Raw genomic sequence first — 25814 nt, 5'->3', positions numbered from 1 at the left:
TGACACCTTCATCCTCAGTAACGCAGAATAACACGAAGCGACTCAGCGACCACTGCGGTAATGACAGAGCCCAGCTGAGTTCCTCTGATTGAAGACCAAGCCGCTGTGGTCCGACTATCTTCTTCTTCCAGTCCAGTAAAGATCCCGGGAACTGAAGGAAGCCCAAAGCAGACTCACCGGGGAGAGAAAGACGTTGTGTCCTTTATTCACCCAGAGAGTGTTTCTCTGATGTTTGTGAGAAACTATGAAATAGCTGATGTCCAAATTCAAGCTTTATTTACGCTTTGTCTGAACTCATCATCCATTAATCCCTCAGACTTTGGTCACTTTCATTAATTTGGTTATTTAGGAGGAATTGCAGCAGATAGGGTTCAGATTATGACTGTGAAGCGCTTCGTTCAATGAGGCGGAGAAGCTCCTCAGTGGATTTGAAGAATGTCGGACTGAACCGATGAAGAAGAGAAACGTTATGGAGGTCAGAGAACTTGCTCTGTATCTTCTGACTCCGTGTTACTTAAATTCCTTCAGCTCCACTCAGCTGAACACTCAGTTTGCTGCTCGCTGATGAATAGCGAGCTTTTAATCAAGTGTCCTGGTTAAAGACAGAAGCACCAGACGGGCCGACCCAGCAGAGCAGCAGTGAATAAGTGGAATAAGCTGAAAGGCGACTTTACAGGAAACATTAAACCACCATTTTCACATTAAGTTCAAAATAACAAAATATTTGAGCCAGAAGAAGGTCAACTTAGCTTAATATTCACACACCTCGGTTCCAAGCCGGTTCTGCACTTTTTGCTAAAGCGACGGCTTTATGGTCCCCGAGGCCGCTGGTTTCACGTAACAATGAAGCCTGTGCCCCCCCCACCCCGCCGCCGCCGCCCCCCCACCCCGCCGCCGCTTCTCCACAGCGGGTCCAGGAATATACTGAGAAGAGAAAGTCAGCGGAACAAATGTGAGGGAAAAGTTGGACAAACATCAGCAAGCATGAGGTCATCCGCCCATGTGTCATGGTGATTCTTGTGAGAAGCTGGAGGCCCGAGGGGGGGGGGCACAGAATCATAGACCACATGGAAACCATCCGGCTTCCTGGTTCTAAATACGGGGGTCATCAACATTTTAATAGTTGGTTAGGTGATGAACATCTCCTTGACCCCTCGACGTAAATATACTTAATACACACACACACACACACACACACACACACACACACACTCCCACATGCATGTGGCAGTGATCTGGAGGCCTAATTATCCGGGGATGTGTGGGAGAAGGAAGGCTGGGTGAAATTGGACCTGAGGTTTTTCTGATTGAGGGGAAATGGGAAACAGGCTGGAACCAAAGTTCCCCTTTAGCCTAACACACACACACACACACACACACACACACACACACACGCACACACACACACACTAGCTGCAGGTTGGCTATGGATCGTGATGAAATCTCTCCGTTGGCCTGTGCTTGGTGCTCATGTATCCGTTGGTCCAAAGTAGTGTGAGTTGTGAGGCCGTGGGCTCACAATGACTCACCGGACGATGTGATTCCAGTTACTCACTCCTGACTTTGAACGCTGTGAACTCTCGTAGCGCTCTGAGTAGTTTGATGAGCCGAAGCTTAATAGAATGTAGGAGCCGACACTTTTATCCTGAGGAATCACAGAAAACAACCAATAGCAGAAGCCAGTGTCCATCCGGCCGAAGGGTTTTCAGTGACCCCGAAGGTACAAACAACGTCATTAGAACAGAGAGGAGATTATCTTATGGCATAAAGAGAAGATAGTCAAGTACACAGAACATTCCAGAGAGATAAATTGACTCTGTCAGATTCCATTCAGACTCTAAGCTGGTGTTTATATTGTCCCAATCCTGTCAGTGTTAAACCAACACTCAACTCTGAATAAGTGTCACTGTACGTAGAGTTAAACCCAACGCCAAGAAGTGTGACACTGGTGTACAGTTACATTTCAAACCTATCAAAGAGTTCATTTAACTCCTCTACTGTAACTAAGTGTCGCAACTAAATCTGATCAGTGTTAAATACACGATGTAGAGTTAAAAACAGGACAATAACTCCAGCTCGTACAATTGACTCTAACAGTTGAATCAACTTTCAACCGTTCAACTTCAAGGATGGCAGCCATATGGATGGATGATAGTGGCCCTTTGGATAACTCTATGGATGGATGGATGGATGGATGGATGATAGTGGCCCTTTGGATAACTCTATGGATGGATGGATGATAGTGGCCCTTTGGATAACTCTATGGATGGATGGATGATAGTGGCCCTTTGGATAACTCTCCTATGGATGGATGATAGTGGCCCTTTGGATAACTCTATGGATGGATGGATGGATGATAGTGGCCCTTTGGATAACTCTATGGATGGATGGATGATAGTGGCCCTTTGGATAACTCTATGGATGGATGGATGATAGTGGCCCTTTGGATAACTCTATGGATGGATGGATGATAGTGGCCCTTTGGATAACTCTCCTATGGATGGATGATAGTGGCCCTTTGGATAACTCTATGGATGGATGGATGGATGATAGTGGCCCTTTGGATAACTCTATGGATGGATGGATGATAGTGGCCCTTTGGATAACTCTATGGATGGATGGATGATAGTGGCCCTTTGGATAACTCTATGGATGGATGGATGATAGTGGCCCTTTGGATAACTCTCCTATGGATGGATGATAGTGGCCCTTTGGATAACTCTATGGATGGATGGATGGATGATAGTGGCCCTTTGGATAACTCTATGGATGGATGGATGATAGTGGCCCTTTGGATAACTCTATGGATGGATGGATGATAGTGGCCCTTTGGATAACTCTCCTATGGATGGATGATAGTGGCCCTTTGGATAACTCTATGGATGGATGGATGGATGATAGTGGCCCTTTGGATAACTCTATGGATGGATGGATGATAGTGGCCCTTTGGATAACTCTATGGATGGATGGATGATAGTGGCCCTTTGGATAACTCTCCTATGGATGGATGATAGTGGCCCTTTGGATAACTCTATGGATGGATGGATGGATGATAGTGGCCCTTTGGATAACTCTATGGATGGATGGATGGATGATAGTGGCCCTTTGGATAACTCTATGGATGGATGGATGGATGATAGTGGCCCTTTGGATAACTCTATGGATGGATGGATGGATGATAGTGGCCCTTTGGATAACTCTATGGATGGATGGATGGATGATAGTGGCCCTTTGGATAACTCTATGGATGGATGGATGGATGATAGTGGCCCTTTGGATAACTCTATGGATGGATGGATGGATGATAGTGGCCCTTTGGATAACTCTATGGATGGATGGATGGATGATAGTGGCCCTTTGGATAACTCTATGGATGGATGGATGGCTCCTCCAATGGATGCACTGCATTCAGTCCCCCTGATACGAGAATGCAGATTCACAAACATCGGGATTGTAACGCTGAAACAAAACCAAGTATCTTATTTAACGCTTTATCAATGTGTGGATTGGTGGTAAGTTAAATTTACCACCAAATCTGTGCATCAAATGGTATCAAACTAAATGAAAAAGTTTATACAACCTTTACACTCCCATTATATCTTTATTTGAGATGTATGACCAGAACCATTTGAAACCAACTGCCATTAGATACCATATGGAGCAGATTGTTATCTATTTAAATATTACATTATATTCTTTGTCATTGCAGAACAGGTACTGAGACAACGAAATAGTTTCATTTTGTTAAGAATCGTGGATCTACGAAATGTGATTAAAGAAAATATGCTGATCATTTGACTGTTTAAACTCTTTAAACTCTCACGCTGTGAAGCTAAAGGCCTGAGGCTAAGCTAAGATGCTAAGTTAGCATAGCAACCGCATGCAGATGAGCACTTCTGGTCGTTTGACATCCCATTCAATGCGACATGATTATTGTTATAGATTGTTGTTATAGAAACGTGCTTCTGTCTCTTTGGACTTTATTTTGCATCTTTGTTTCCTCATCTGATGAAACAACAGCTGATTCAGGCTCTCATGTTTTAAATGTCACCTTGACCTCTTTGTCCTTCGCTAGCAGCGTGAGAGCGACCAACACGTCTCATTCCCTGAATAAGCTCCAGCGTTTAATTCGCTTGTTTGCTCTAAGATATCGGAGCGTCTGAACACCGAGCGCCTTCGTTCCGTCCTCGCTGGGAGGAACAAGGACACCAAGAGACGCCTTGTGACATCACAGCCTGATGAGAAGCGTCTGCTTTTGGTTTCCCCCGAAGCCAGAAGGCTGATTGCAGGGAAACAGAGTCCAGAGTGTGTGTGTGTGCGTGTGTGCGTGTGTGCGTGTGTGTGTGTGTGTGTGTGTGTGTGTGTGTGTGTGTGTGTGGGGCTGCGAGACGTCCTTCAGCCTCGGTAACCACGGTAACCACGGCATGGACGTCTTTTATTGCCGCATAGGGTTTCCTTCCTGCAGAGGGCAGAAGAGTCCAACAGTATTCTTCTGGGGTGGATTGTATTGTTTAGAAGACTCGTATCGCCATGGAAACACAACCATGATCGATCAATGTTACTGATCTTCATCTCCACATGTTGCTGTTGAAGCGGTCCGCTTCCTGATTATTGATGCGTGATCAAGGGACTGAAGATCCAACCTGTCAGCTGAACATCTTCTTCAGCTTAGAGAAGAAGCCTCCCTCCTCCTCCTCCTTCTTCTTCTTGTCCTTCTCCTGCTGCTCTTCCTCCCCTGAGCCGTTGGACCTGGGACCGGACTGTGAGCTTCTGCTGCCCCCTGCTGAGACAAACACACAGTGGGATTAGAGCCGGGCGGGGGGGGGGGGGGCATCTTTCTACTGGGGGGTACGGGGGGGGGTGTTGACCTGCAGGCCGCTCGACGCCGTTTGTCGTCCCCTGAACGTCCGTCTCGTCTTCGGCGTAGCTTAGCAGCAGAGAGCGCTGGCGGCGGGTCAACTTCCTGTGGGGAGTCACATGTTTCATATGGAGGATTCATATGCAGAGACGTTACAAACATTCTAATTCCTCACAAGTCAAAGCGTCTCACATTTACCTCCTTTTCCCCTTCAAAATAAAAGTCCTGCTCCTCTACGGAAAGAGATAAATGGAGACTAGAAGAAACCCCACATCAGCGCTTTGTATAGTCACTATAAACTTATAGATTTATGGTCACATGACTTCTGGTATCAGATGAATAAACGATGACGTCATCGTTTCACTGAGGTCCAGATTTCATGTTCTTACTGGATTCTGTTCAATGTGATAGTTTTAATCAGGGAGAGATATTTAATGAGAAGTAGAAGGTTTTGGTTTATATTACATTTAAAGCTTGTTACGGTTTCAGTTCTGAATCTCACGATGAAGATGAAGATAAAGGGTGTAGTTTGGACCATTGTTTAAATGAAATGTTCCCTTAAATGCCACTGGCGGCTTTTGGGTTTCAGAGGGTAAAATTGACTTCTATTAAATCTTCATTGAATGAATGAGCTTTGAAAGGCTAAAAGTCTTCCTGCGTATGTAAACATGTGGTCTTCCTGGTCTTGGTCCAGGTCTTACTTGGGCACTTTGATCTTGATGTGCACGTAGTGGTCTCCGTAGCTGTAGCTGCTCATCCTCCGGATGCCTTTCCCCTGGAGGCGGATCACCTGGTCGCCCTGGCAACCGGCCGGAATCTGACAACGCACAGTCCGATCATTGGTCTCGTGCTACCAGGTGTGCTGGGACGCGTCCATCACGTGACCACAACCAGTAGGTCAACAAGGTCTCACCAGTATGCTGATGGTCTGGTGCAGGCCGGGGGCCGTGGCCGTGCCCCCCAGGACGGCCTGAGCCACAGAGATCATCACGTCTGAGTGGAGGTCCGCTCCGCTGCGCCTGAACACCGGACTCCTCTGGACCTGCAGGAGGCGCTTCGGGTCAGAACACCCGACCAACAACTCGTAGGCGCACGAGCGGCTTCAGAGGAGCGACTCACCCTGAATGTGATGAGGATTTCTTTTTTTCCCACCGACATGCGAACCGTTTGACCGTTTTCCACTCCTGGGAGAAGAAGAAGCGCTTACAGAACCGTTTACCAAGACTCACGATCCGCTTTAGGGTTAAATCAACTTCACGGCTCTTTGTTCATCGTCTGCGTTAAGAGAGAAGAAGCGATGACTTGTTGCAGTATAGACGTTACCTAAGTGTCATTACAGCGTGTTTTGATAAAAACAACTTGTTTTATCTTTTTGATGATTAACAACGTTAAAAAAAGAAAAGACTCGATCATTTTAGAATTCTGTAAACCAGAGGTCACTGACTGGATCCGGACCCAGAATCCGAATGGATTGGACCCCGACACCCACCAGGAGGAACGGGCACCGTGAGCGTCTGCCTCTTCTTCATCTGGCCCGACCCGCGGCACAGAGCGCACGCCGTGTTGGTGATGGACCCCTTCCCGCCGCAGCGCCGGCAGCCCGTCCGCATCATGAACGGACCGGTGTTGACGGTCTCCTGCGGGGGGGAGACGGGGGGGTTTCATCCGGTGATATTAAACATTAACAATGGAACAAACATAACCCCACATGATGAAATCATATAATTATTCATCAAATAAGTTAAGTATGAAATAAATACTCTCAATTGTAGAAGATAGTTCTTTTGTTGTTGTTGTTATGGTGACGGGAAACATCCCATTCACACCCTTTAAAGCCAACCTCAGCACCTCAGTGGCATGTCATGTGTCATGTGTCATGTCATGTGTCGTGTCATGTGATGTCATGTGTCTCGTTAGGCTGCACCCTTCAGGACGCGTTCGCCGACCGCATACGTCACTTCCGCTGCGACCCGGCGGTCTCGTTCCGTCGGCTCCTCTGAACGCGGTCGAGGGACGCAGTCCTCCAGGAGCCGGTTGGAGGACATACTGCATATCCCAGCATGCAGTGCAGCCGACGAGGATTTAATTCATTCAGGAATGAATCACACAACGAGCAGCTGGTCTGTACTCGTCAGTGAAAAGTCACTTTAACGACTTCACTCTCACTTTAGAGGTTGACGCTGTGACGGTTTTATATAGTTTATACTTCATGTTATGAACAGAAATGGATCAACGTGAGCTCAGGCAGACAAATATCACTGTCCAAGTACCGGTACAGAATCAATGGCCGTGCGGTTGTTGGAGGAGCAGGAAGACCAGAAGGCTGCTGAAGGATGCAGACCAGCGACTTTGAGACACAGCCGGTGAGTCCCTGAGGGGTCGGGGGTCTCGGCTGGGGGACACTCACCATGCCGGTGCCGTTGCAGTAGTGGCAGTGGGAGACTTTGGTGCCCGGCTCGTTCCCCCGCCCATCGCAGCGAGGACAGGTGTCCTCCATGTTCACGCTCAGCTCCTTGCTGGCGCCCTTGGCGGCCTCGGAGAAGCTCAGCTCCATCACAAACTGTGGGACGAATCAGGGCGAGAGCTTTACAACGAGCCGACGGACGCGTCGGCGTCCCCTCAAAGACAAACAGGAGTCACCTCGGGCCGTTGTTCAAACATGTTGTTGATGTCTGCGAAGCCCCTGCCTCCAGAAAACTCTCCAAAGATCTTCCTGAAGAGCTCCTCGGGGTCGATGTTGGCCCCCCCCGCCCTGTAGTACTGCTGCTGGCCCGCCGCCCCGGCTCGGCCGGGATCGAAGCCGGCCGCGCCGTAGGTGTCATACTGCTTCCTCTTCACCTCGTCGCTCAGCACCTTCACACCAACGACATCATGTGTCTCTGCAGCAGGTAGACACAGTCATCATAGTGCCTCCATGTTTATGCGTTGGTACCTCGTAGGCTTCAGCCAGCTGGGCAAACTTCTCTTTGGCGTCGGGCTCATCCGGGTTGGTGTCCGGGTGGTACTTCTTGGCCAACTGGGAGGGACATAAAGCAGATGGCAGTGAGGCGAGAGGTGGAGGTCTTCCCGGAGGTGCTGGCTGCGGGCCGAGGCGTCTCTGACCTGGTAGTAAGCCTTCTTGATGTCTTTCTGGGATACAGAGCGGGACACACCCAACACGTCGTACAAGTCCTGCTTGCTCGCTGACCGGCTGCTGGTGTGATAGGAGTGGCAGGAGATGCCGGGAGGACATCTGAAGCCTGCGGAGACAAATGTCCATGAGCCACCGTGACATCCGGAGGACTTCATATCTGATTAAGAGTCTGCAACATTCGATGTGAGAGGTTTGTTTTTGTGCACAGCCCCAAACTAGCATGAAGAAGCTAGCTGTTAATCAATAACAAGGTCAGAAATCACTGCATTTATCCCCTCAGGACATAATTATCTATCAGAACAACCGACTAACTAACGTGGAGACTGCAACGAGCGTCACCCTGACGTCACCACACCGTTAGTTACGTCACCACACTGCTGCTACACACTAACAAAGGGCAGTTACGTCTCACAGCAATGCTAACGACCCACGGAGGCGTTAGCCCTTAGCTAGCTGAGGGGAACCCCGCGGCTCTGACGGCATGCTATGCTAACAACATCTAGCATGCTAACTGTTAGCTAACGTCATCTCACCTCTCAGCGGTCCCAATGTCACGGCACTCCCGGGTGTCCGCGGCCCGCGGCGGACCGCCGCGCCGCCCCCGCGCGCCTGTGGCGTCGCGGCCGAACATACGGCCGCATGTCTGGCGACGACGTTCGGGAAACAACCGCTCCGGTGTCCCGAAGACAAGCGGCGTACGGAGAGCCGGGCGGCCGGAGACGCCATTTTCACGTCACTACCGGTGTAGACGTCGGTGACGGTCTGCGCATGCGCGGCCCACTGAAGCAAGTACAAACACACTAAGTCAGAAGCGTGTGTGAAGTTGTAATCTGTGGCACAAGTCAAAGCATTTCACTGTTGTGCAACATATTTACTGCGATTGAGGGCAATGAGTACTCTCAATGTACAAGTACTGTACTTAGCTAGTACAGCTAGTTTAGCGTAGCGGTGCTTCAAGTCGTCGTTTCACACGTGTAATTCTTCTGCACAGTCTGTTTGTTTTTACTTCTAGTTGAAAAAGCTCTTTCTTGTTATCTTGTAACGACAGCAGCTAGCTGCCATTTTGTTTCCGCGGTCAACTTCCGAAGGTACGTTAACTGCTTTACATTGTTTGCATTAATCTTGGTCACATTAATCACATAGATTAATGTGTTTATGTTGACAGCCTCTGCAGCGGTCTGCAGTCGTGGGTGAAGAGCGAGTAGGAGGGGGCTCAGCACGCAGCCCTGTGGGACACCGGTGTCCACAATGAGGTTTGAGGAGGTGGGGCAACGATTAACAGTAATGCTACCAAGGAACAACAAGAGTACATAATAATTAGTTTATTAGCATACAACACATCAGTGATTAATGAAAATACAAAAAGAACCCGTGTTCAAGTTGTGCAGGAAGCGGCTGGTCTTCACTTGGAGAGGAGGCCGTAAACGAGACCTTTCATCCTCATCCGGAGGAATGCTACGATTAGCATTAGCGCTCCGTCTTCTTCGTTGGTGCAGAGACAAAGGGCTGAGCTTAAAGGGCCGTGGGAGGAAGAAGGTCATCGGGTCGTCTCCCCGTCTCAGATTCACGCGTGTGCGTGAGTGCGAGTCATGGAGTCCCACCACGCCGCGCTCTCATTGGTCCAGCAGCAGCTGGGCCAGCGAGCGGAGGGTCTCCCTCCTCTCGTACAGGTACATCTGGGTCTCCCACAGCATGTCCACCAAGACCGCGTCACTCACCTCATCCAGCATCACCTCCTGAGACAGCTGGGGACTCAGCCTGCGCAAAGACAGCGAGACAATCAACAATGTGGGGATTTCATGACATCATCACGGGCGTGTTCACGGTATCCATGAGGACGCCAGTCGGCTGCTTTATCACATCTGTATGAACCCCAAAGAGAGAGATTTGGCTGTGGTTTAAATCACAAAAATAACTTTTAAAGGGCTTATTTTCTGAAAGGAGTCTGGTTCAATCAGTGAAGAAGGACGTCAGTGATGTCACAAGGAACATCTTAATGCCGATTGGCTGGAGAGCTAATTGTGTCTATTAGCTTCAATGAATTGCAGGGGTAGTATCACATTCTATTTGCACAGGGCTTTAACAAAGGCACCCAAAGGCCCTCTGGTAGAAACAAGACGAACAGCAGATGTAAAGTTACCCAACTGTTTGTCTAATATGTGTCATATGTCAACTTGTTGTCAATTGTCAACCAATTAGAGATACTGCTCATTTAAAACGCAGGAGGGTGAAGATGTCAGAATTGTAGAAGTGGAGGACTGAAGGGTTCAGTCAGCTGACCTGTGGTAGACGGTGTCAATCATCTCACACCAAGCTCCAGCTCTGTCCACCGCACAGCCATCAGAGTCTGTGCACTGACCAATCAGAGAGCGGGAGAGACCAATCACACAGGGACACACAGAAAAGACCAATCTGTGTTCTGATTGGACGACTCGTTGTGACAAAATGACGACTTTTCTGTTAGTAACCATGGTGCCATTTTTTGTGGGCGGGGCTTAGAAGACGGCATAATAAGTGTGAACACTTTTAGTTACTAATACATAGTCAACTTCTGTCCACAAGATTGGACAAGTTAGCTGCCTAGAAAGCTAGCCTCCACAGCTAGCTAGCTAGCTAATTTGTCCCTCTCCATCTCTGTAACAGGAAGTACAGTTCACTGAGATTCTACAGGTGTTTGGTTGATCAGGTGCTGAACTCACAGATATTTACATGCATGGTTGTACTCACACAGTCCACCAGCATCTTGCCCAGCTCCTTGGCTCCTACGAAGCTCTTGGCCAGCTCCAAAGGATTGGAGGGTCGGAAAACATCAACGGAGCTCACCACCACCTGAGGAGGTTTACCTGGAGAGAGACGCGTTTGGTTTCAAAGAACAACCCTCTTTGAGTCTTAGCATTGGAGCTAACGGCAGCAAGACACGTCCTTCTCGACCTGATGGTGCGTTGAGAAGAACACTGATCTCTAGACCATAAAGCACGGGATGCTTTAGGGCGGGGCTACATGCTGATTGACAGGTCTCAAACAGATGTGTGGACGCAGCACTTCCTCTGAATTGAATGTTCCGACGCATACCGTCAGAAAGTGTTCTAGACTGAGGCTGCTCACCTGTACCGAGGGAGACCACGACCCCCAACCTCTTGGCCTGGTTTCCGCGGCCCTGAGGGGGAAGAGGAGAGGGATGAGATCATAAATGATCCTACAACCACTTTAAAGGTCGGGTAGATGTCACACGACCCACCTGTGCTCTCAGAGCTTTGTTGTACTGATGGACCTCCGTCATGGCGTCCAGCGTCGGGTTGTTAGCCAGCAGCCCGCCGTCCAGAAAGCGGCCCATCGGTCGGAAGTAGGAGGGGGCGGCTCCACTGGAGCGGGCGGCTCGCCACACCAGTTGTTCTGCCGTAAAAATGTTTGAGGCTTTAAAAAAACTGGTTCAGAATTCATTCTGGATTCCAACAAGAGGAGAAGTCGGACATTTGGAGAGTGTGGAGGCTAGCTTAGCTTAGCATAAAGACCTGACTGACCCTCTAAACACAGGGACGTGTCGCCCATAAAATGTCATTCATTTCTGACCCATTTCCTTTTTGTAAATGCTCCCTGTTCTCGCCCACCGACACACACCTTCATCGGTCACCTTCCTACGCTTTCTGGGCGGCTCCTCTGAGTATCCTACTAGCAACACATCCTCATCCTCCCATCCTGCAACAACAACACGGCCTCAGACAGACACAGCGCCACAGCTCACGTGTGCCCACGGGGACCGGCACAAGGCCGCCCGGAGCGAGGAGGTACCTTGTGGGACGGTGAGGGGCTTGAAAGTGGCGGTGGTGGCGTACGGCGCCTCTCTGCTGACGGAGGGCCGGTTGTAGTTCCTGAAGATGTGAAGCTCGCCTGGATGTCGGTCTGCCAGAACGCTGGTCACCATCACCCTGAAACCAGAGCACGACTCAACACACATATATATATATATATATATATATATATGTGTATGTATATGTATAATATATATATAGATATATAACAAATAACATTTGTAACCGCAATTAATTGATTAATTGCAATTAAATAATGGATTCAAAAGTAGTGTATCTCACCCTTTTATTTATTCAAATGCTAAAATATATCAGGTGAATTTTGATTAGGAGTATTCCCTTACTTTTGTTTTGTATATCTCAATAAAATTAAAAAAGGATTCAAATATCAAAGCTATTTTCCACTGCCAGGGCACAAACCTTTAATCTAACAAGTTATATTATAACAGGAATCTTCGGAGCAACATTTATGAATCACTTTACTTTTGGCACATTGATGAAAATGCTAGTTGATTTCTATAAGAAGCAGGAGAGGACTCCCTTTGTCCATTTCTCTGTCCCAGCAAACACTCATCAAATCCCCACTGTGAGCCAGGAAACAAAGATCTGGATCTCTAAACCCGCGGCCCACAACCACAGGGTCTCATAAAGCGAAAACCTATGTATGAGAGCTTCTTTGAAAGGTAGAAAGGCCTCTGAGGAGACAGAGAAGACAACTTCAAAGAAATGAAATCTTCATTTCACAGGAAGCATCAGGACATACTGTACACAAAATACAGGTTCATCAAGTCAGGTGATTCTAATGCGTTTTATTTTGTCGTGGTTATGTGCCACACCTTGAGGCCCAGTCCACTAAATGTTGTCTAACAGGAAATCAGTCTGTGAGGCAAAAACGGTTTGGGACCGTGGTTTAAATTGAAGTCAGAGCTTCACGAGTTAAAGCTGCATTCTGTGTAGTGACCAGCAGGGGGCGACTCCTCTGCTCCCATAGACGTCTATGAGGAAATGACTCTACTTCTGTGTAGTGACCAGCAGGGGGCGACTCCTCTGCTCCCATAGACGTCTATGAGGAAATGACTCTACTTCTCTGTAGTGACCAGCAGGGGGCGACTCCTCTGCTCCCATAGACGTCTATGAGGAAATGACTCTACTTCTCTGTAGTGACCAGCAGGGGGCGACTCCTCTGCTCCCATAGACGTCTATGAGGAAATGACTCTACTTCTCTGTAGTGACCAGCAGGGGGCGACTCCTCTGCTCCCATAGACGTCTATGAGGAAATGACTCTACTTCTCTGTAGTGACCAGCAGGGGGCGACTCCTCTGCTCCCATAGACGTCTATGAGGAAATGACTCTACTTCTCTGTAGTGACCAGCAGGGGGCGACTCCTCTGCTCCCATAGACGTCTATGAGGAAATGACTCTACTTCTCTGTAGTGACCAGCAGGGGGCGACTCCTCTGCTCCCATAGACGTCTATGAGGAAATGACTCTACTTCTCTGTAGTGACCAGCAGGGGGCGACTCCTCTGCTCCCATAGACGTCTATGAGGAAATGACTCTACTTCTCTGTAGTGACCAGCAGGGGGCGGCTCCTCTGCTCCCATAGACGTCTATGAGGAAATGACTCTACTTCTCTCTTGATTTATTCCCTCAGTAAACATTGTAAACATGAGTTTATGTCTCAGTCTCTAGTTTCAAGTCTTCTTTAACACAGCATGATGTTCATTTAGTGAATGATGGTCCATTTGGAGTCAAACAGACCATAAAGCAGGGGACGCTTTCCGTCCTCCTCAGCCCTTATATGATCTCTTTTGGTTCTCTAGTTTACATTTAAATGATTTAGTTGAGGCTTTTATCCAAAGCAACTTTCAATAAGTGCACTGATGACATCAGGACCACAGAGAGCCTTCACATCTCCCGCCGCAAACTAAAGACACACCTCTTCAGACTCTACCTCCACTAAAGACTAACACATTGTAGCACTTAAATTGTACTTTTAACGCCACTTAAAATTGTAAATTGGCTTATTTTATCAAACTGCACTTGTTTCTCGCTCTTCTGAATTTGTTTCCTTATGGTTGAAATGCACTTATTGTAAGTTGCTTTGGATAAAAGCGTCAGATAAATGTAATGTGATGTGATGTGATCTGATGTGATGTAATGTGATGTAATGTGATGTGATGTAATGTGATGTAATGGAAGTGCCGTCCACGCGAAGGGTCACCTGGGGTAACAGACGTCCGTCATCTTGGTGTCCTCTCCAAACTCTTTCTTCAGGAAGTCCTCCAGCGGCGCCGACTCGTAAGGTCGCGACCCTTTGAAAACCTGCTCCTTCATCCTGAAGTACAGGCAGAGCAGGTACTCCATGGATTTACCTGCACAAAGCACAGACATCGCCATGGTTATTACACTGCTGCCATGAACACGTGGCAATACAAAGACACACACACACACACCGTGGACGATGGCCAGGGCCAGGATACCGCCGGTGCTGGTTCCGGCCACCCAGTCAAAGAGCTCCCTGGTGGGCCGACCGGCCTCCCGCTCCAGGGCGATCAACATCTGGATCAACACCAGGCCTTTGATGCCTCCACCGTCCAGACACAGCATCCGGTCCATCCTGCAGAGCGGAGGAGGAGGGTTGGGACTAGAGGGGCGGCGCTCAGTTCAAGGAGAGTCCTTACTCACTTCCTGGGGGCCATCTCGGCGCCGTCCACCACAGACGCGCCTCTGCTTATTGCACCGACTGCAGCCCCCGCGTACAGAAGATCCTGAAACCCTGTCAGCCAATCACAACAGCTGTCAAAACGGGGACATTGCATGGCATCCAATGTGTGCACTGCGGAGGGAAAACGCTCTTCTGGGGGGGTTCTACAAATACTCAATGGTAATCACGCGTTACATCTATTGTGTTTTAATTAAAACACACTTAAATTAAAACATACCATCACCAGAGTTCATAGTTAGTAATCAGTCAGCACAGCTACAGTATGAGGCGTTTGGGAGGCGGAGCAAAGCTGATTCACCTCCAACATGTTCATTTAAATGTTGGAGGTGATTCAGCAATATATAAAATTGATATTTTAAGAGCACTTTACTGGGAAAAAACAAATCTTAATGCATAACAAAACGCTGTAGTTACGGCTAATCGCCACAGGGGGCGCCAGGGAGCATGTGTGTTTACAGACCACAACTCAAATCCTCCTCGTTCTGCCTTCACTTAAAAGAAAACTAAATACAAAACGCATCGGAGTAGAGACGGCGTGAAGAATGTAAGAAAAGGGGAAATTAAAATGCAGGCGGAGGAATAGGGGGCTGTTACCTATGCCTGCAGGCGTGGCCTTGGTGGAGGCGGGGGGAGGACTGGCGGGGGAGGGGGGGAGGCAACGCTGGACCCCTACACTACACAGCATGTCGAGCAGTATCTTTCTATTTGGACCTTTGGTGTAAACACACACACACACACAGCAGAGAGAACATGTCCGTTATTGGTTGTTATGCATTTCATGAAACAAATGAGGAGGAATCAATAAACAATCGGCTCTGTGCTCCCGTTCATTGGTTACATCATGGCTGGAGAACCGGATAAATCAATTTCCCCACATGGGACAATAAAGTTATTTTGAATCAGTCGTTTTAACCTGCACTTGTTTTGAGTATCCTAGCAACCGACTAAGCCCTCGCTTATTACCACCAGAAGCCGGCGCGGGTTTGGTGGGTCGAGACCCCGTGATGAAGCTCAAACTGGTGACCTCATCCCAGTCGCCTCAAGTCGCCTCCTCCCGGCCCGAAGCTCCGCCTCCTCTCGCTCACCTTTGCTGGTGCGAGCAGCGATGAGTCCAGGCGTCTCTCCCAGGTCGTTGTGGATCTCGACGTCGGCCCCGAAAACGATCAGAGCCTTGATCAGCTCCATGTGGTCCATCTGAGGAACAGATGTCAGAGCTTTCTGGGATCCATTTGGGTTTTGAAGTGGTGGGTGGCTGAGGAATTAAGTTCCTTCCTTTTAATGCTCCATGCTCATCATGCGCTACGTCTATTGACTAAATGAAGGGATTTGGCGAGATTGAACCTTTCTGCATCGCTTCTCAATTTGAAAAACTTCAGACGGATCATCGGATCTCCGTCGTCGTCATATTAGCATCTCGCGCGTGAAGGTCACCTTCATGGCGAGGTGCAGGGCCGTGTTACCGTCCTGGCCCTTGAGGTTGGCGTTGGCCCCGTGGGTCAGCAGCACCATCGCCGCCTCAAAGCGCCCCTTCCTGGTCAGGATGTGCAGGGCGCTCTCCCCCGTCTTACTGAGGTAGTTCACTGCACAGCCGTGTAGCAGCAGCAGGCGGCACATCTGGAGAGGGGGGGGGGGGGGGGGGGGGGAGAGAGAGACTGATGAATACTTCTGATGGAGGTGTGTGATTAAAGCAGAGCCCCTCGTTGGAGCACAGAATGAACGCGTTTGTGGTGACGTGTCACCTCGGACGTCTTGGACCAGTGCAGCGGCGTCCCCCCGTACAAAGAGTCCACGGCGTGAATCTGACCCGGGTCGGCTATGAGGATCTCCTCCGCACAGCTGACAGAAAGAGATCCGTTACATTGCATCCTAAATATCCCCCCGGCATCTCTGCAGCCGCCCCCCCCTCACCTCTTCTCGCTGTACTTCATGGCGCTGTGGATGGCGTAGCCGGTGCCGCCGATGACGCCGCACTTGGCCCCGCCCCCAAGCAGGGCTTTTACGGACTCCACGCGCCCCAGGCGGCACGCGACGTGGAGCGGCGTCTCCCCATTGTTGTTCAGCTCGTTCACCCCCGAGCACAGGCGCGAGCACATGACCTTAGAGAAGAGGGGCGTTAGAGGCTGAAGGACGCTAAACCACGGCGCACAACCACGGACATCCTTTAGCTTTATGCTAATTCTGCTGCACAGCATAAGTTCCATTTAGAGTCAACAGACCTTAATGGAGGGGATGCTTTAGGGCGGGACTACACGCTGATTGACAGGTCTACCAGACGCGTGTACCCCGTCCTCCTTGTCATATATGGTCACCGCTGGTCTCACCTGGATGACGGCGGGCGCGTCCTGCTTGGCGGCACAGTGCATCGGCGTCTCCCCGCGCTGGTCCCTGATGTCAGTGCGAGCCTGGCTTTCCTCCAGCAGCTGCCTCACGCAGGCCACGTCGCCGCGCTCGCACGCCAGGTGCAGCGGCGTCTGACCGGCGGCGTCCCGAGCGTTTATCTGACTGCGGGACGGAGAGACCGATTTGTTCTTCAGAGTCTCTAATCAGGAAGTTAGCTTGTCGTGTTGAAGCGAATCAAACAAGGAAACGAGGGGAGGGGTTTTATCTGTTTTATCTCAGTTGGCTGTTTAGCGACATGCTAATCCCATGTAACGCTAATGACCGTGTGTTTGCTTCTAGCTTTATCTTCTACCTACTGACTACATTATGTATGAATTCTTCCTCCAGTTGAACTGATTAACGACACCATCTACCCGTTATGATCATTGTTCTCACCTCTGGACGTAGTTATGCTTGAGGCACTCTCTCAGGCCCGTCTCCACGGCGATGTGGGCGGAGCTCCAGTCCTGGTGGCTGCGGATGCAGTCGGCAATCGGCTGCACGGTTTCCGCCTTCAGGGACAGTGTCTCGTAGAAGGGGCGGAGCTTCAGGGCGTACTGGGGGAACCAGTTCATGGCGTCCACTTCCGACGCCACCTGGAAGAGCCTAGTACGCGGAGCAGAAGAGGCTCAGTAGACGTCGTCATGGTAACGCCATTTTGGACGGATGTTCTGAGACTTTTCAGATTTATTAACCAGTGAACAGGAAGTGACCATATACGGACTGAGGAGAACGTAGAGAAGTTGTATATGTCTCTGGTAAAGACCTGTCAATCAGCGTGTAGCCCCGCCCTAAAGCACTAAACTATACTATGATCTGTTTGACTCTAAATGGACCATAAGCTACTAAATGAACATCATGGGGGCAGAGGAGTCGCCCCCTGCTGGTCACTACAGAGAAGTAGAGTCATTTCCTCATAGACGTCTATGGAAGCAGAGGAGTCGCCCCCTGCTGGTCACTACAGAGAAGTAGAGTCATTTCCTCATAGACGTCTATGGGAGCAGAGGAGTCGCCCCCTGCTGGTCACTACAGAGAAGTAGAGTCATTTCCTCATAGACGTCTATGGGAGCAGAGGAGTCGCCCCCTGCTGGTCACTACAGAGAAGTAGAGTCATTTCCTCATAGACGTCTATGGGAGCAGAGGAGTCGCCCCCTGCTGGTCACTACAGAGGTACACAGACCATAAAGCAGGGACGCTTTAGGGCGGGACTACACGCTGATTGACCTGTCTCTATCAGAGTGTACGGGGACTCTACCTCCACCTTGGTCTAGATATGGTCACTTCCTGTTCACTGGATGGCAAAAAGAGTCGACGGCCAGATTACCAAACTAAAAGCCCCAGAACTCCCACAGACCAACGGGTGACATCACATGATGACCACTTGTGATGACCTCAGCACTGACCTCAGGGTCACGTTGGGCGTTTCGGGGCACATGAGCAGACAGTCCCAGGACTGGCACTGGGTGTTTCTGTACAGGACCAAGCGTCCGTCCTGCTTCAGCAGCACCTTGCTCGCCCCGCCGTAGTCGGACAGCGACACGTCTCTCACGCGGTACGGGTTGGTGAAGAGGGTCGACACCGAGGACACGGTGTCCAACAGGCGGCCCAGGAACTGCATGGTCACCTGAGAAATAAAGAGCGGAAGGTACTTCTACTTTGTGTGAGTACTTTGTTTCGACTTTCAGAGCAGTATATTTTCCTTTTACTCAACTGACTGATTAAAACATATTATTATAACATGGACTGATAATAATTAATAACCCTTAAAGAAAAACCAGTAGCTCTACCAGCTGCCACACATGATGAACACACGAAAACTGCACACAATTTAATTAAACAAATCTTCTATTCTATTTTTCCCAAAGTGTACTTTTCTGAAAAAGAAAAATGAAAAAGAACTTTGACTTGTAACGGAGTGCTTTCTCACTGCAGTACTGCTAATACTCAAATAGATATGTGAATGCTTCTTCCCCCCTGAAACACACAGTCTATTCGAAGCGCTGCCAGTTTGGACCTCAGGAGGACCTCTCCCTGAGCACCTCATTCCATCAGGACCTCCATCCTCAGGAGGACCTCTCCCTGAGCACCTCATTCCATCAGGACCTCCATCCTCAGGAGGACCTCTCCCTGAGCACCTCATTCCATCAGGACCTCCATCCTCAGGAGGACCTCTCCCTGAGCACCTCATTCCATCAGGACCTCCATCCTCAGGAGGACCTCTCAATGAGGACCTCCTTCCATCACGACCTCCATCCTCAGGAGAACCTCTCCCTGAGCACCTCATTCCATCAGGACCTCCATCCTCAGGAGGACCTCTCCCTGAGCACCTCATTCCATCAGGACCTCCATCCTCAGGAGGACCTCTCCCTGAGCACCTCATTCCATCAGGACTTCCATCCTCAGGAGGACCTCTCCCTGAGCACCTCATTCCATCAGGACTTCCATCCTCAGGAGGACCTCTCCCTGAGCACCTCATTCCATCAGGACCTCCATCCTCAGGAGGAGGACCTCCTTCCATCAAATGCACACCTGGTGCTGTGATAGCATACTTATTTTACGGTTAATTCACTTACTTTCTATTTTTAAATGAATTAGATAAAACAGGAGCAGCAGGTATTACCTGTATCCTGTACTTCCGCTTAACACTAATGTAAGAGCAGTCCACTTCCGGTTCTACCGAGATAGTGACGGTGCTAAGGGGGGCTGGTCCCCGTTATAAGGGGTCCCTGGACCCCGTCTCTTCAAACGTTAACATCCAGAGCCCCGGTGCTGCAGTTATCCAACGGCTAACGGAAGCTAACCGTGTTAGCTTGCCGACGTGAGTCGTTCTTACCTGCTGCTTAAGAGCTCTGCGTGGCGGCGGTGACTCCTGACAGCGACATCAACAACCGCGCCGCAGTGCAACCAAACTTGATGGCCAAGCGTGATTGACGTGCGTCGCATTAATCGGAGCTCCAGGACGGGACGCTGCTTGGTAAAGGGGGCGGGGCGTAATGCATCAAAGAGGATTAGTAAATAAATCTAATTAGTTAGGTTTAGAAAAGATATCATAATCTTAATCCAATTACTAAATAAAAATACCACAATTGCATTATTACAAGTATGGTATCTCGTATGATTAGAATGATTATTGTTTTCATCAGTATTATTCGTATAATCTTTGTTATGGATATAATATTTTTCACTCTGGAAAGAGGACTTTTGACCACACAGATGTCTTTAGATTCATTTTAATGAAAAACTTTCTTAAAATCCCACAAGAGGATGAATAATACAAAAAATGTACAAATATACCTATTTGGTGTGTCTCCAACAAATATACCAAAGGAAAAGCGGCAGCAAAGAAAAGACAAATGTTAAAAGATTAAAAGCAATGCGTTCATGATATGCATCCAAAAGGTACACTTAGATAAACTACAAACACATTTGAGCTGTTAAACAGATGCTGAAAATACACATACTTATTTCCACAGAGATCTATTCAGTCATTCAGCATTGATGATTTATAATCAAAAGATTATAGACTACTGCTGTAACAGGAACAACAACACAATAATACAACTTTTACTATTAGTGTGCTCATCATTAATGCTTATCATTAAGTTGATTTATTGATCAATATATATAAACTTTATATAAAGTTAAGTATATATTATGCATACATTTAGATGTGTATTTATATATCTATATAACGTATATGTGCATATTGTACATATATATATATATATATATATATATATATATATATATATATATATATATATATATATATACGCGCATCTGCGTGCGCGTGCGTGTGCGCGTGTCTGTCTCCAGTCATGAGAGGAAAGATGGAGGTCTCCTCGACGGGGGACCGTGTTTTCGCGGCTGAAGCCATTCTGAAGCGCCGGGTCCGCAAGGTGAGCTCCCACGCGAGGTCCGTCCGCCTGCCCCCTTTCTTCGCAGACGTTGGCCCGCGGTCAGCACGGCTTGGCTCGGCCCGGCTCGGCTCCGGTCCGTGTGCTGGCAGGGCCTTGCGGCTAACGGTCGCCTTCACTCGGCTAGCCGGAGCTAGCTTGAAGCTAACTTGCACGGCTAGCTAGAGTCCAACTAGCCGGAGCTAGCTAGAAGCTAACTAGCCATGGCCGTATATTCAGGGCGATGCACTGACCCCTCCGCGGAATACAGGCTACCAACATCAACAGGCTGTTTTCCTGATGATGGGGAAGAACATAGACCTCTAGCATGGCAGCCATTGCACTCATCCACCACTGAGGAGGAGGAGGAAGAAGTAGATGATGGACTGTTCGTTTCTTCATGCGAGACAGCCATCTGCATCATAGTTCAGATCCCAGTTAGCATCTGTCGCAGATGTTTCAAACACGATGCTATTATGGGATGTGAGCGTCCCGTACCAGCTGTTTGCCTTCATCCTCCGTGTGTTGTTGTCTTTGCTGCAGGGGAGACTTGAGTACCTGGTGAAGTGGAAAGGATGGGCCATGAAGTAGGTCCTTCATTCAAGGGAGCTGTTTGTACATTTTATTATCTGAACTGAAGTGTAAAAGAACATTCTCTCATGCTGTGCTCCTCTTCGTCATTGTTGTTGTTGATTTTTCAGGCACAGCACCTGGGAGCCGGAGGAGAACATCCTGGACGACAGGCTGATTCTGGGCTTTGAGCGAAAGTGAGTTATTCCTTCTCATTTGCTGACATGTTACAAAGACGTAATAGAACATTATAACTATGCTTCATGTCTTTGGCTCCTCCTCCACGTTAATAATAATAATACTCAAAGACGCTTTACATGGTTAAAATGAACATAAAAGAAAGACATTATATAAAAACACGGCATTAATTACAGATTAAAAGCCGATCTGAAAAGGTGTGTTTTGACTACTGACTTGGACTTAGACAGTCTGCTGACTTCCAGAGGGAGCGGCGATGGAGAAATCTCCAGCTTCGGTGCCTGGTCCTCAGGGGGGTGGACAGGAGGTTGGCATCAGAGGAACGGACAGACGGAGGACGCTGTGTTTTTGAGAGTTCAGTCCTGGTGATGTTATTCAATGTAGATGCTGAGGTTATGGGTGGTTTTGGTGAGGGATTTGGGACTGATGATGATGACGTTTGTTGTCTTTGAGAACGTTTATTTGCATCCAGGATTGAATTTCTCCAAGACAGTTGACAGGTGAGGGTGAAGATTGTAGCAGGGGTGATGGAGGAAGTGGAAATGTAAAGTTGGATGTCGTCGGCGTAGCAGTGGAGGCGGAGTCTATGACGGCGTATGAAGTTGCCGAGGGGAAGCGGGTAAAGGATGAACAGGAGGGGGCCGAGCACCGACCCCTGGGGGACACCTTGGGACGAAGGGGCAGGGGAGGAGGTGCAGGTGTTGATGTGGATGAAGTGTTGCCGGTCAGTGAGGTAAGGTCTGAGCCAGGAGAGGGGAGTGCCGGTGACATTAATGGTGGATTCAAGGCGGGAGGGGAGGATGGGGTGGTTACCGGTGTTGAAGGCTGCAGTGAGGTCCAGAAGGATGAGGATGTTGAGGTGGAGTCTGAAGAGGAGATCATTGGTAACTTTCAGGAGGCATGTTTCAGTGCTGTGTTGTGGGCGGAAGGCAGATTGAAATGGTTCATACAGGTTAGTGGAGGTGAGGTGGGTTTTCAGCTGCGAGGCGACAGCACGTTCCAGCGTTGTTGACAGAAGAGGGAGAAGAGCCGGAAATTGGACATCAGGGTTGAGTCCAGGTTTCTTGAGGATGGAGATGGTGGCAGCCAGAGTATTCTGGGAACTGACCCGGAGCTGAGGGAGGCGTTGATGATGCGTATGATGAGTGAGGAGATCGCTGGTCTCTAACAGATGTGGATGGGATGAGGTCCAGAACACAGGTGGCGCTTTTCATTCCGACCAGATCAGAACCTCGCTCCTCTTGGTTTTAGATTCCTGACGTTGTTTTAAGCTTTTATTTCCTAAAGAAGAAAATGTTCGAGCTTCAAAGCGACTTTCTTAACTCGTCATTCACATGTTTTCCACAGGGAGCGGGAACAGGAAATGCACGGGCCGAAGAAACGGGGACCAAAGCCCAAAACCCCCACAGGGAAGGTACAGCTGTGACCTCTGTTTTGATTTGTCTGTTGATGAGCTTCTCAACCTCAGGAGGCGTCTTATAGTTTTAGAAGGTTAAGGTCATTGTTAGCGTTCCATGCTAACGGAGCTAAGCTTCCTCCACCAATCAGGTCTCAGCAGCCACAGTTGGGATGTAGCGCCGATGTGTGTGTCATTAAACGCCGCTGGATATTCATTCAACTGAATAAAACTCTCCTCTTATTCCAGACCCGGACTCAGAAGGGAGCGTCTAGGGGCGGGGCCTCAGACGCGCCCCACACTACGTCACGCTCCGCCCCCGGCAGAGCGCCTCCCTCCTCCCTCGCCCCGCCCCACGCAGCCTCTTCGTCCGCCTCTTCCTCGACCGTGGCCCCGTCTCCCAAACTCAACTCCCTGGCGGCCACTCACAAGCTGAAGAAAGACATTCACCGCTGCCACCGGATGTCCCGGCGCCCCCTCCCCCGCTCGGACCCCATGGCGCCCTCCTTCTCCACCCCCGGCGGCCTCCCGTCCCGCCTGCACGCCTCCCCCTTCTCTGAGACTGTCCGCATCCTCAACCGCAGGGTCAAACCCCGGGAGGTCAAGAGAGGTCGCATCATCCTCAACCTGAAGGTCATCGACAAGGCCGGCCGGGGGGGCGCGGCCGGCCGGAGTGTCACGGCGGGGCGCCAAAACATCCCGTCCCGCAACCGCATCATCGGGAAGAAGGGAGACGCCCCCTACCGCCCTTTCCAGCCGCCCCTGAAGATGCTGGGCTTCCCCATGTACGGGAAGCCGTTTGGGCTGCAGTGCGGGGGCCCCGCGTCCCTTCAGCCCCACCCGGGCTCCAGCACCGAGGAGAGGAACGCCGGCTCCGCCTCCGCCCACCCTGAAAGGAGACCCCCCACCAGCAGCGCCGCAGCCTCGCCTCCCACAGAGGCTATCGAGTCCAGCCAGAAGGGCCCGAACGCCACGCCGGCGGATGCTTCCTGGTCCTCCGACCCGCCTCTCCTCCCGTCCTCGTCTTCATCCTCCCTCGGGGAGAAGGAGGAGGAGGAGGAGGAGGAGGGAGATGCTGCGCCGGACAGTAGCATGACCCGAGAGGGAGGCAGGAAAAGCGCTCGTGAACGCGGTGCAAGACGCCATCAGCCTGTCGCCCCCGGGGACCAGAGCTCCGCCCTCACTGATTCCCAAAGACCGCCCGCCGAGGGAGACCCCAACTGGCACCCAGAAATGGCGCCGAGCTCAAAGGACGTGGTGGTCACCGACGTCACCTCCAACCTCCTCACCGTTACCATAAAAGAGTTCCCCTCCCCCGCCTCCCCTTCTGCCGGACCCGAAAACGCCCCCTCCTCCTCTGACCCTCCCCCTCCTCAACCGAAGCCATAGGAGACCACGCCCCTCGGAGACGCGTCCATGTTTGTGTGATGACCAATGAAACGTAACCGATGCATAGAAGAAGAGCTAATTTTTTTCAAACATTTGGAAGCGGGCGGCTGACACGCCCTTAAATCGCCATATTTTGTCCTGCACGGCGCCGACTCTGCGGGGGGGAGGAGCCTATTTCTTGTCAGACGCTTGGCTTGTTGGTGTAAAAACGTGTTTGAGCTTCGTAATCAAACTCCGTGCACGTGAGAGACACAAATCCGCCCCCGTCTCCCCCCTCCCCGTCTCCCCCCTCCCCGTTTGCACAGCTGGACTCACATTATTACAGCGAGGTCAATTTGAGCTTTTTCATAGTTCGTAGTTCATCAAGTATAGAACATGTTTACGTTCATACGCGCTTATATATGACGTTTGTTACACGCGTGTAAATGAGTATTTATGTGCGGGCAAAACCTTACAGGCTGCAATAAGAATATATCCCAACAGTGTGGGCTGCTTCATGACCTCGGGTCTGACCCGGCCCAGCTCCGTGACCTCGGGTCTGACCCGGCCCAGCTCTGTGACCTCGGGTCTGCGTCTCTCCGTGTGGATCGCCAACGATCAATGAGTAAAGAACCACGTCAGAGATGCGACGCTTCGGTCGCAGCCTTCACTCATTCGTAGTCTGTCGTCAGCGACATTCGGGTCGTCATGGCGACGGCTCTCTGCCCTCGCTCGCTCCTCATTAGACGCGTCAACACTTGTGCCTCGCTTTATAAAAATATAATAAACTAAAAATATAAATAAACTGATGAAATGATGCTTCACGGAGTTCATCGCTGAGTGACGTCAGGGGCAACGCGGGGGATTTATGTATTACATGAAGGACACACGCACAACACACACACAATATCTATACACACATGTTTATCTTCAGCTCCGTTTGTGGCCTCCATCATAAACCGGCTGTTGATTTATTCACATTCAGACTTTTGTAATCTTCTACAGGTCTTTGACTTCTTCTGCTTTCATGTGTGACGTCATCAAAGGAAGGTTTAAAATGAGCATAAAGACGCTTCGTGGATTGAAAATGTTTGTGTTTCTCCTTTGTACTGTACTTTAATACCTGTTTTTAAACATATGCATAATATGAATGTGACGCTGTTTATGTTGAACGCCTTGTTTCTATGAGTAGTCCAGTGGGTTTTAATGAGTGAGATGAATAATGTACATTGCTATGAGGACGTGAGGACGTCATAACCCTCATTGTTCACTTTGTGGATCCAATGTTGTTGCTTTCAGTGTTTCTGGCTTTTGATTAAAAGCTCTGTGAAGAGAAGACGCTGTTCTGTTTCTATTGTTCATGTTAATATCAAAACCAATCGTTATGAGTATAAAGCGTCAGGTCCTACTGAGCGGTGACGTCATCCTGCTCGTGCAGCGCTTCGCCACTGGGGGGCGGGGCTGAGCCAACGAGGCGCTGAG

At 49.7% G+C, this 25814-nt stretch overlaps 3 protein-coding genes and 1 long non-coding RNA gene across 12 annotated transcripts; 2 read left to right on the top strand and 2 right to left on the bottom strand.

Annotated features, from left to right (window-relative positions):
- Positions 1-3936: 3936 nt before the first annotated feature.
- On the bottom strand, positions 3937-8972 carry LOC120824608 (dnaJ homolog subfamily A member 3, mitochondrial). 4 transcript variants are annotated; one of them, XM_040185521.2, is made up of 12 exons: positions 8525-8766; positions 7961-8097; positions 7791-7874; positions 7499-7711; positions 7266-7418; positions 6348-6495; positions 5978-6042; positions 5772-5900; positions 5560-5675; positions 4869-4963; positions 4644-4783; positions 3937-4459 (listed from the first exon to the last, which is right to left on the bottom strand). In XM_040185521.2, exons 1-11 carry the CDS (start codon positions 8715-8717, stop codon positions 4647-4649), a joined length of 1470 nt encoding a protein of 489 aa, XP_040041455.2. In that variant the 5' UTR covers positions 8718-8766; the 3' UTR covers positions 3937-4459; positions 4644-4646. The 4 variants fall into 4 exon arrangements, with proteins under 4 accessions (XP_040041455.2, XP_077936067.1, XP_040041457.2 ...); XM_078079941.1 differs by having other exon boundaries at positions 4644-4780; XM_040185523.2 differs by having other exon boundaries at positions 3937-4780; positions 8525-8972.
- On the top strand, positions 8747-9752 carry LOC144383125 (uncharacterized). Its single transcript, XR_013450566.1, has 2 exons — positions 8747-9079; positions 9157-9752. It is a non-coding gene; the product is annotated as an uncharacterized LOC144383125 (long non-coding RNA).
- Positions 9299-19864, bottom strand: pla2g6 (phospholipase A2, group VI (cytosolic, calcium-independent)). 6 transcript variants are annotated; one of them, XM_040185479.2, is made up of 19 exons: positions 19738-19864; positions 18308-18528; positions 17301-17510; positions 16847-17027; positions 16434-16621; positions 16265-16361; positions 15957-16139; positions 15611-15719; positions 15120-15236; positions 14486-14576; positions 14254-14417; positions 14022-14172; positions 11781-11917; positions 11610-11687; positions 11230-11384; positions 11097-11148; positions 10719-10834; positions 10272-10345; positions 9299-9749 (listed from the first exon to the last, which is right to left on the bottom strand). In XM_040185479.2, exons 2-19 carry the CDS (start codon positions 18520-18522, stop codon positions 9605-9607), a joined length of 2463 nt encoding a protein of 820 aa, XP_040041413.2. In that variant the 5' UTR covers positions 18523-18528; positions 19738-19864; the 3' UTR covers positions 9299-9604. The 6 variants fall into 6 exon arrangements, with proteins under 6 accessions (XP_040041413.2, XP_077936062.1, XP_040041415.2 ...); XM_078079936.1 differs by having other exon boundaries at positions 18308-18555; positions 19738-19814; XM_040185481.2 differs by lacking the exon at positions 11610-11687.
- Positions 19858-25668, top strand: cbx6a (chromobox homolog 6a). The gene is made up of 5 exons (XM_078079942.1): positions 19858-20803; positions 21344-21387; positions 21502-21567; positions 22916-22982; positions 23214-25668. Exons 1-5 carry the CDS (start codon positions 20723-20725, stop codon positions 24351-24353), a joined length of 1398 nt encoding a protein of 465 aa, XP_077936068.1. The 5' UTR covers positions 19858-20722; the 3' UTR covers positions 24354-25668.
- The last annotated feature ends 146 nt before the right edge of the window (positions 25669-25814 follow it).

The sequence above is a fragment of the Gasterosteus aculeatus genome, chromosome 9 (genome assembly GCF_964276395.1).
Source record: "Gasterosteus aculeatus chromosome 9, fGasAcu3.hap1.1, whole genome shotgun sequence".
Taxonomy (NCBI): Eukaryota; Metazoa; Chordata; class Actinopteri; order Perciformes; family Gasterosteidae; genus Gasterosteus; species Gasterosteus aculeatus.
This window is presented reverse-complemented; position numbering and strand designations above follow the sequence as displayed.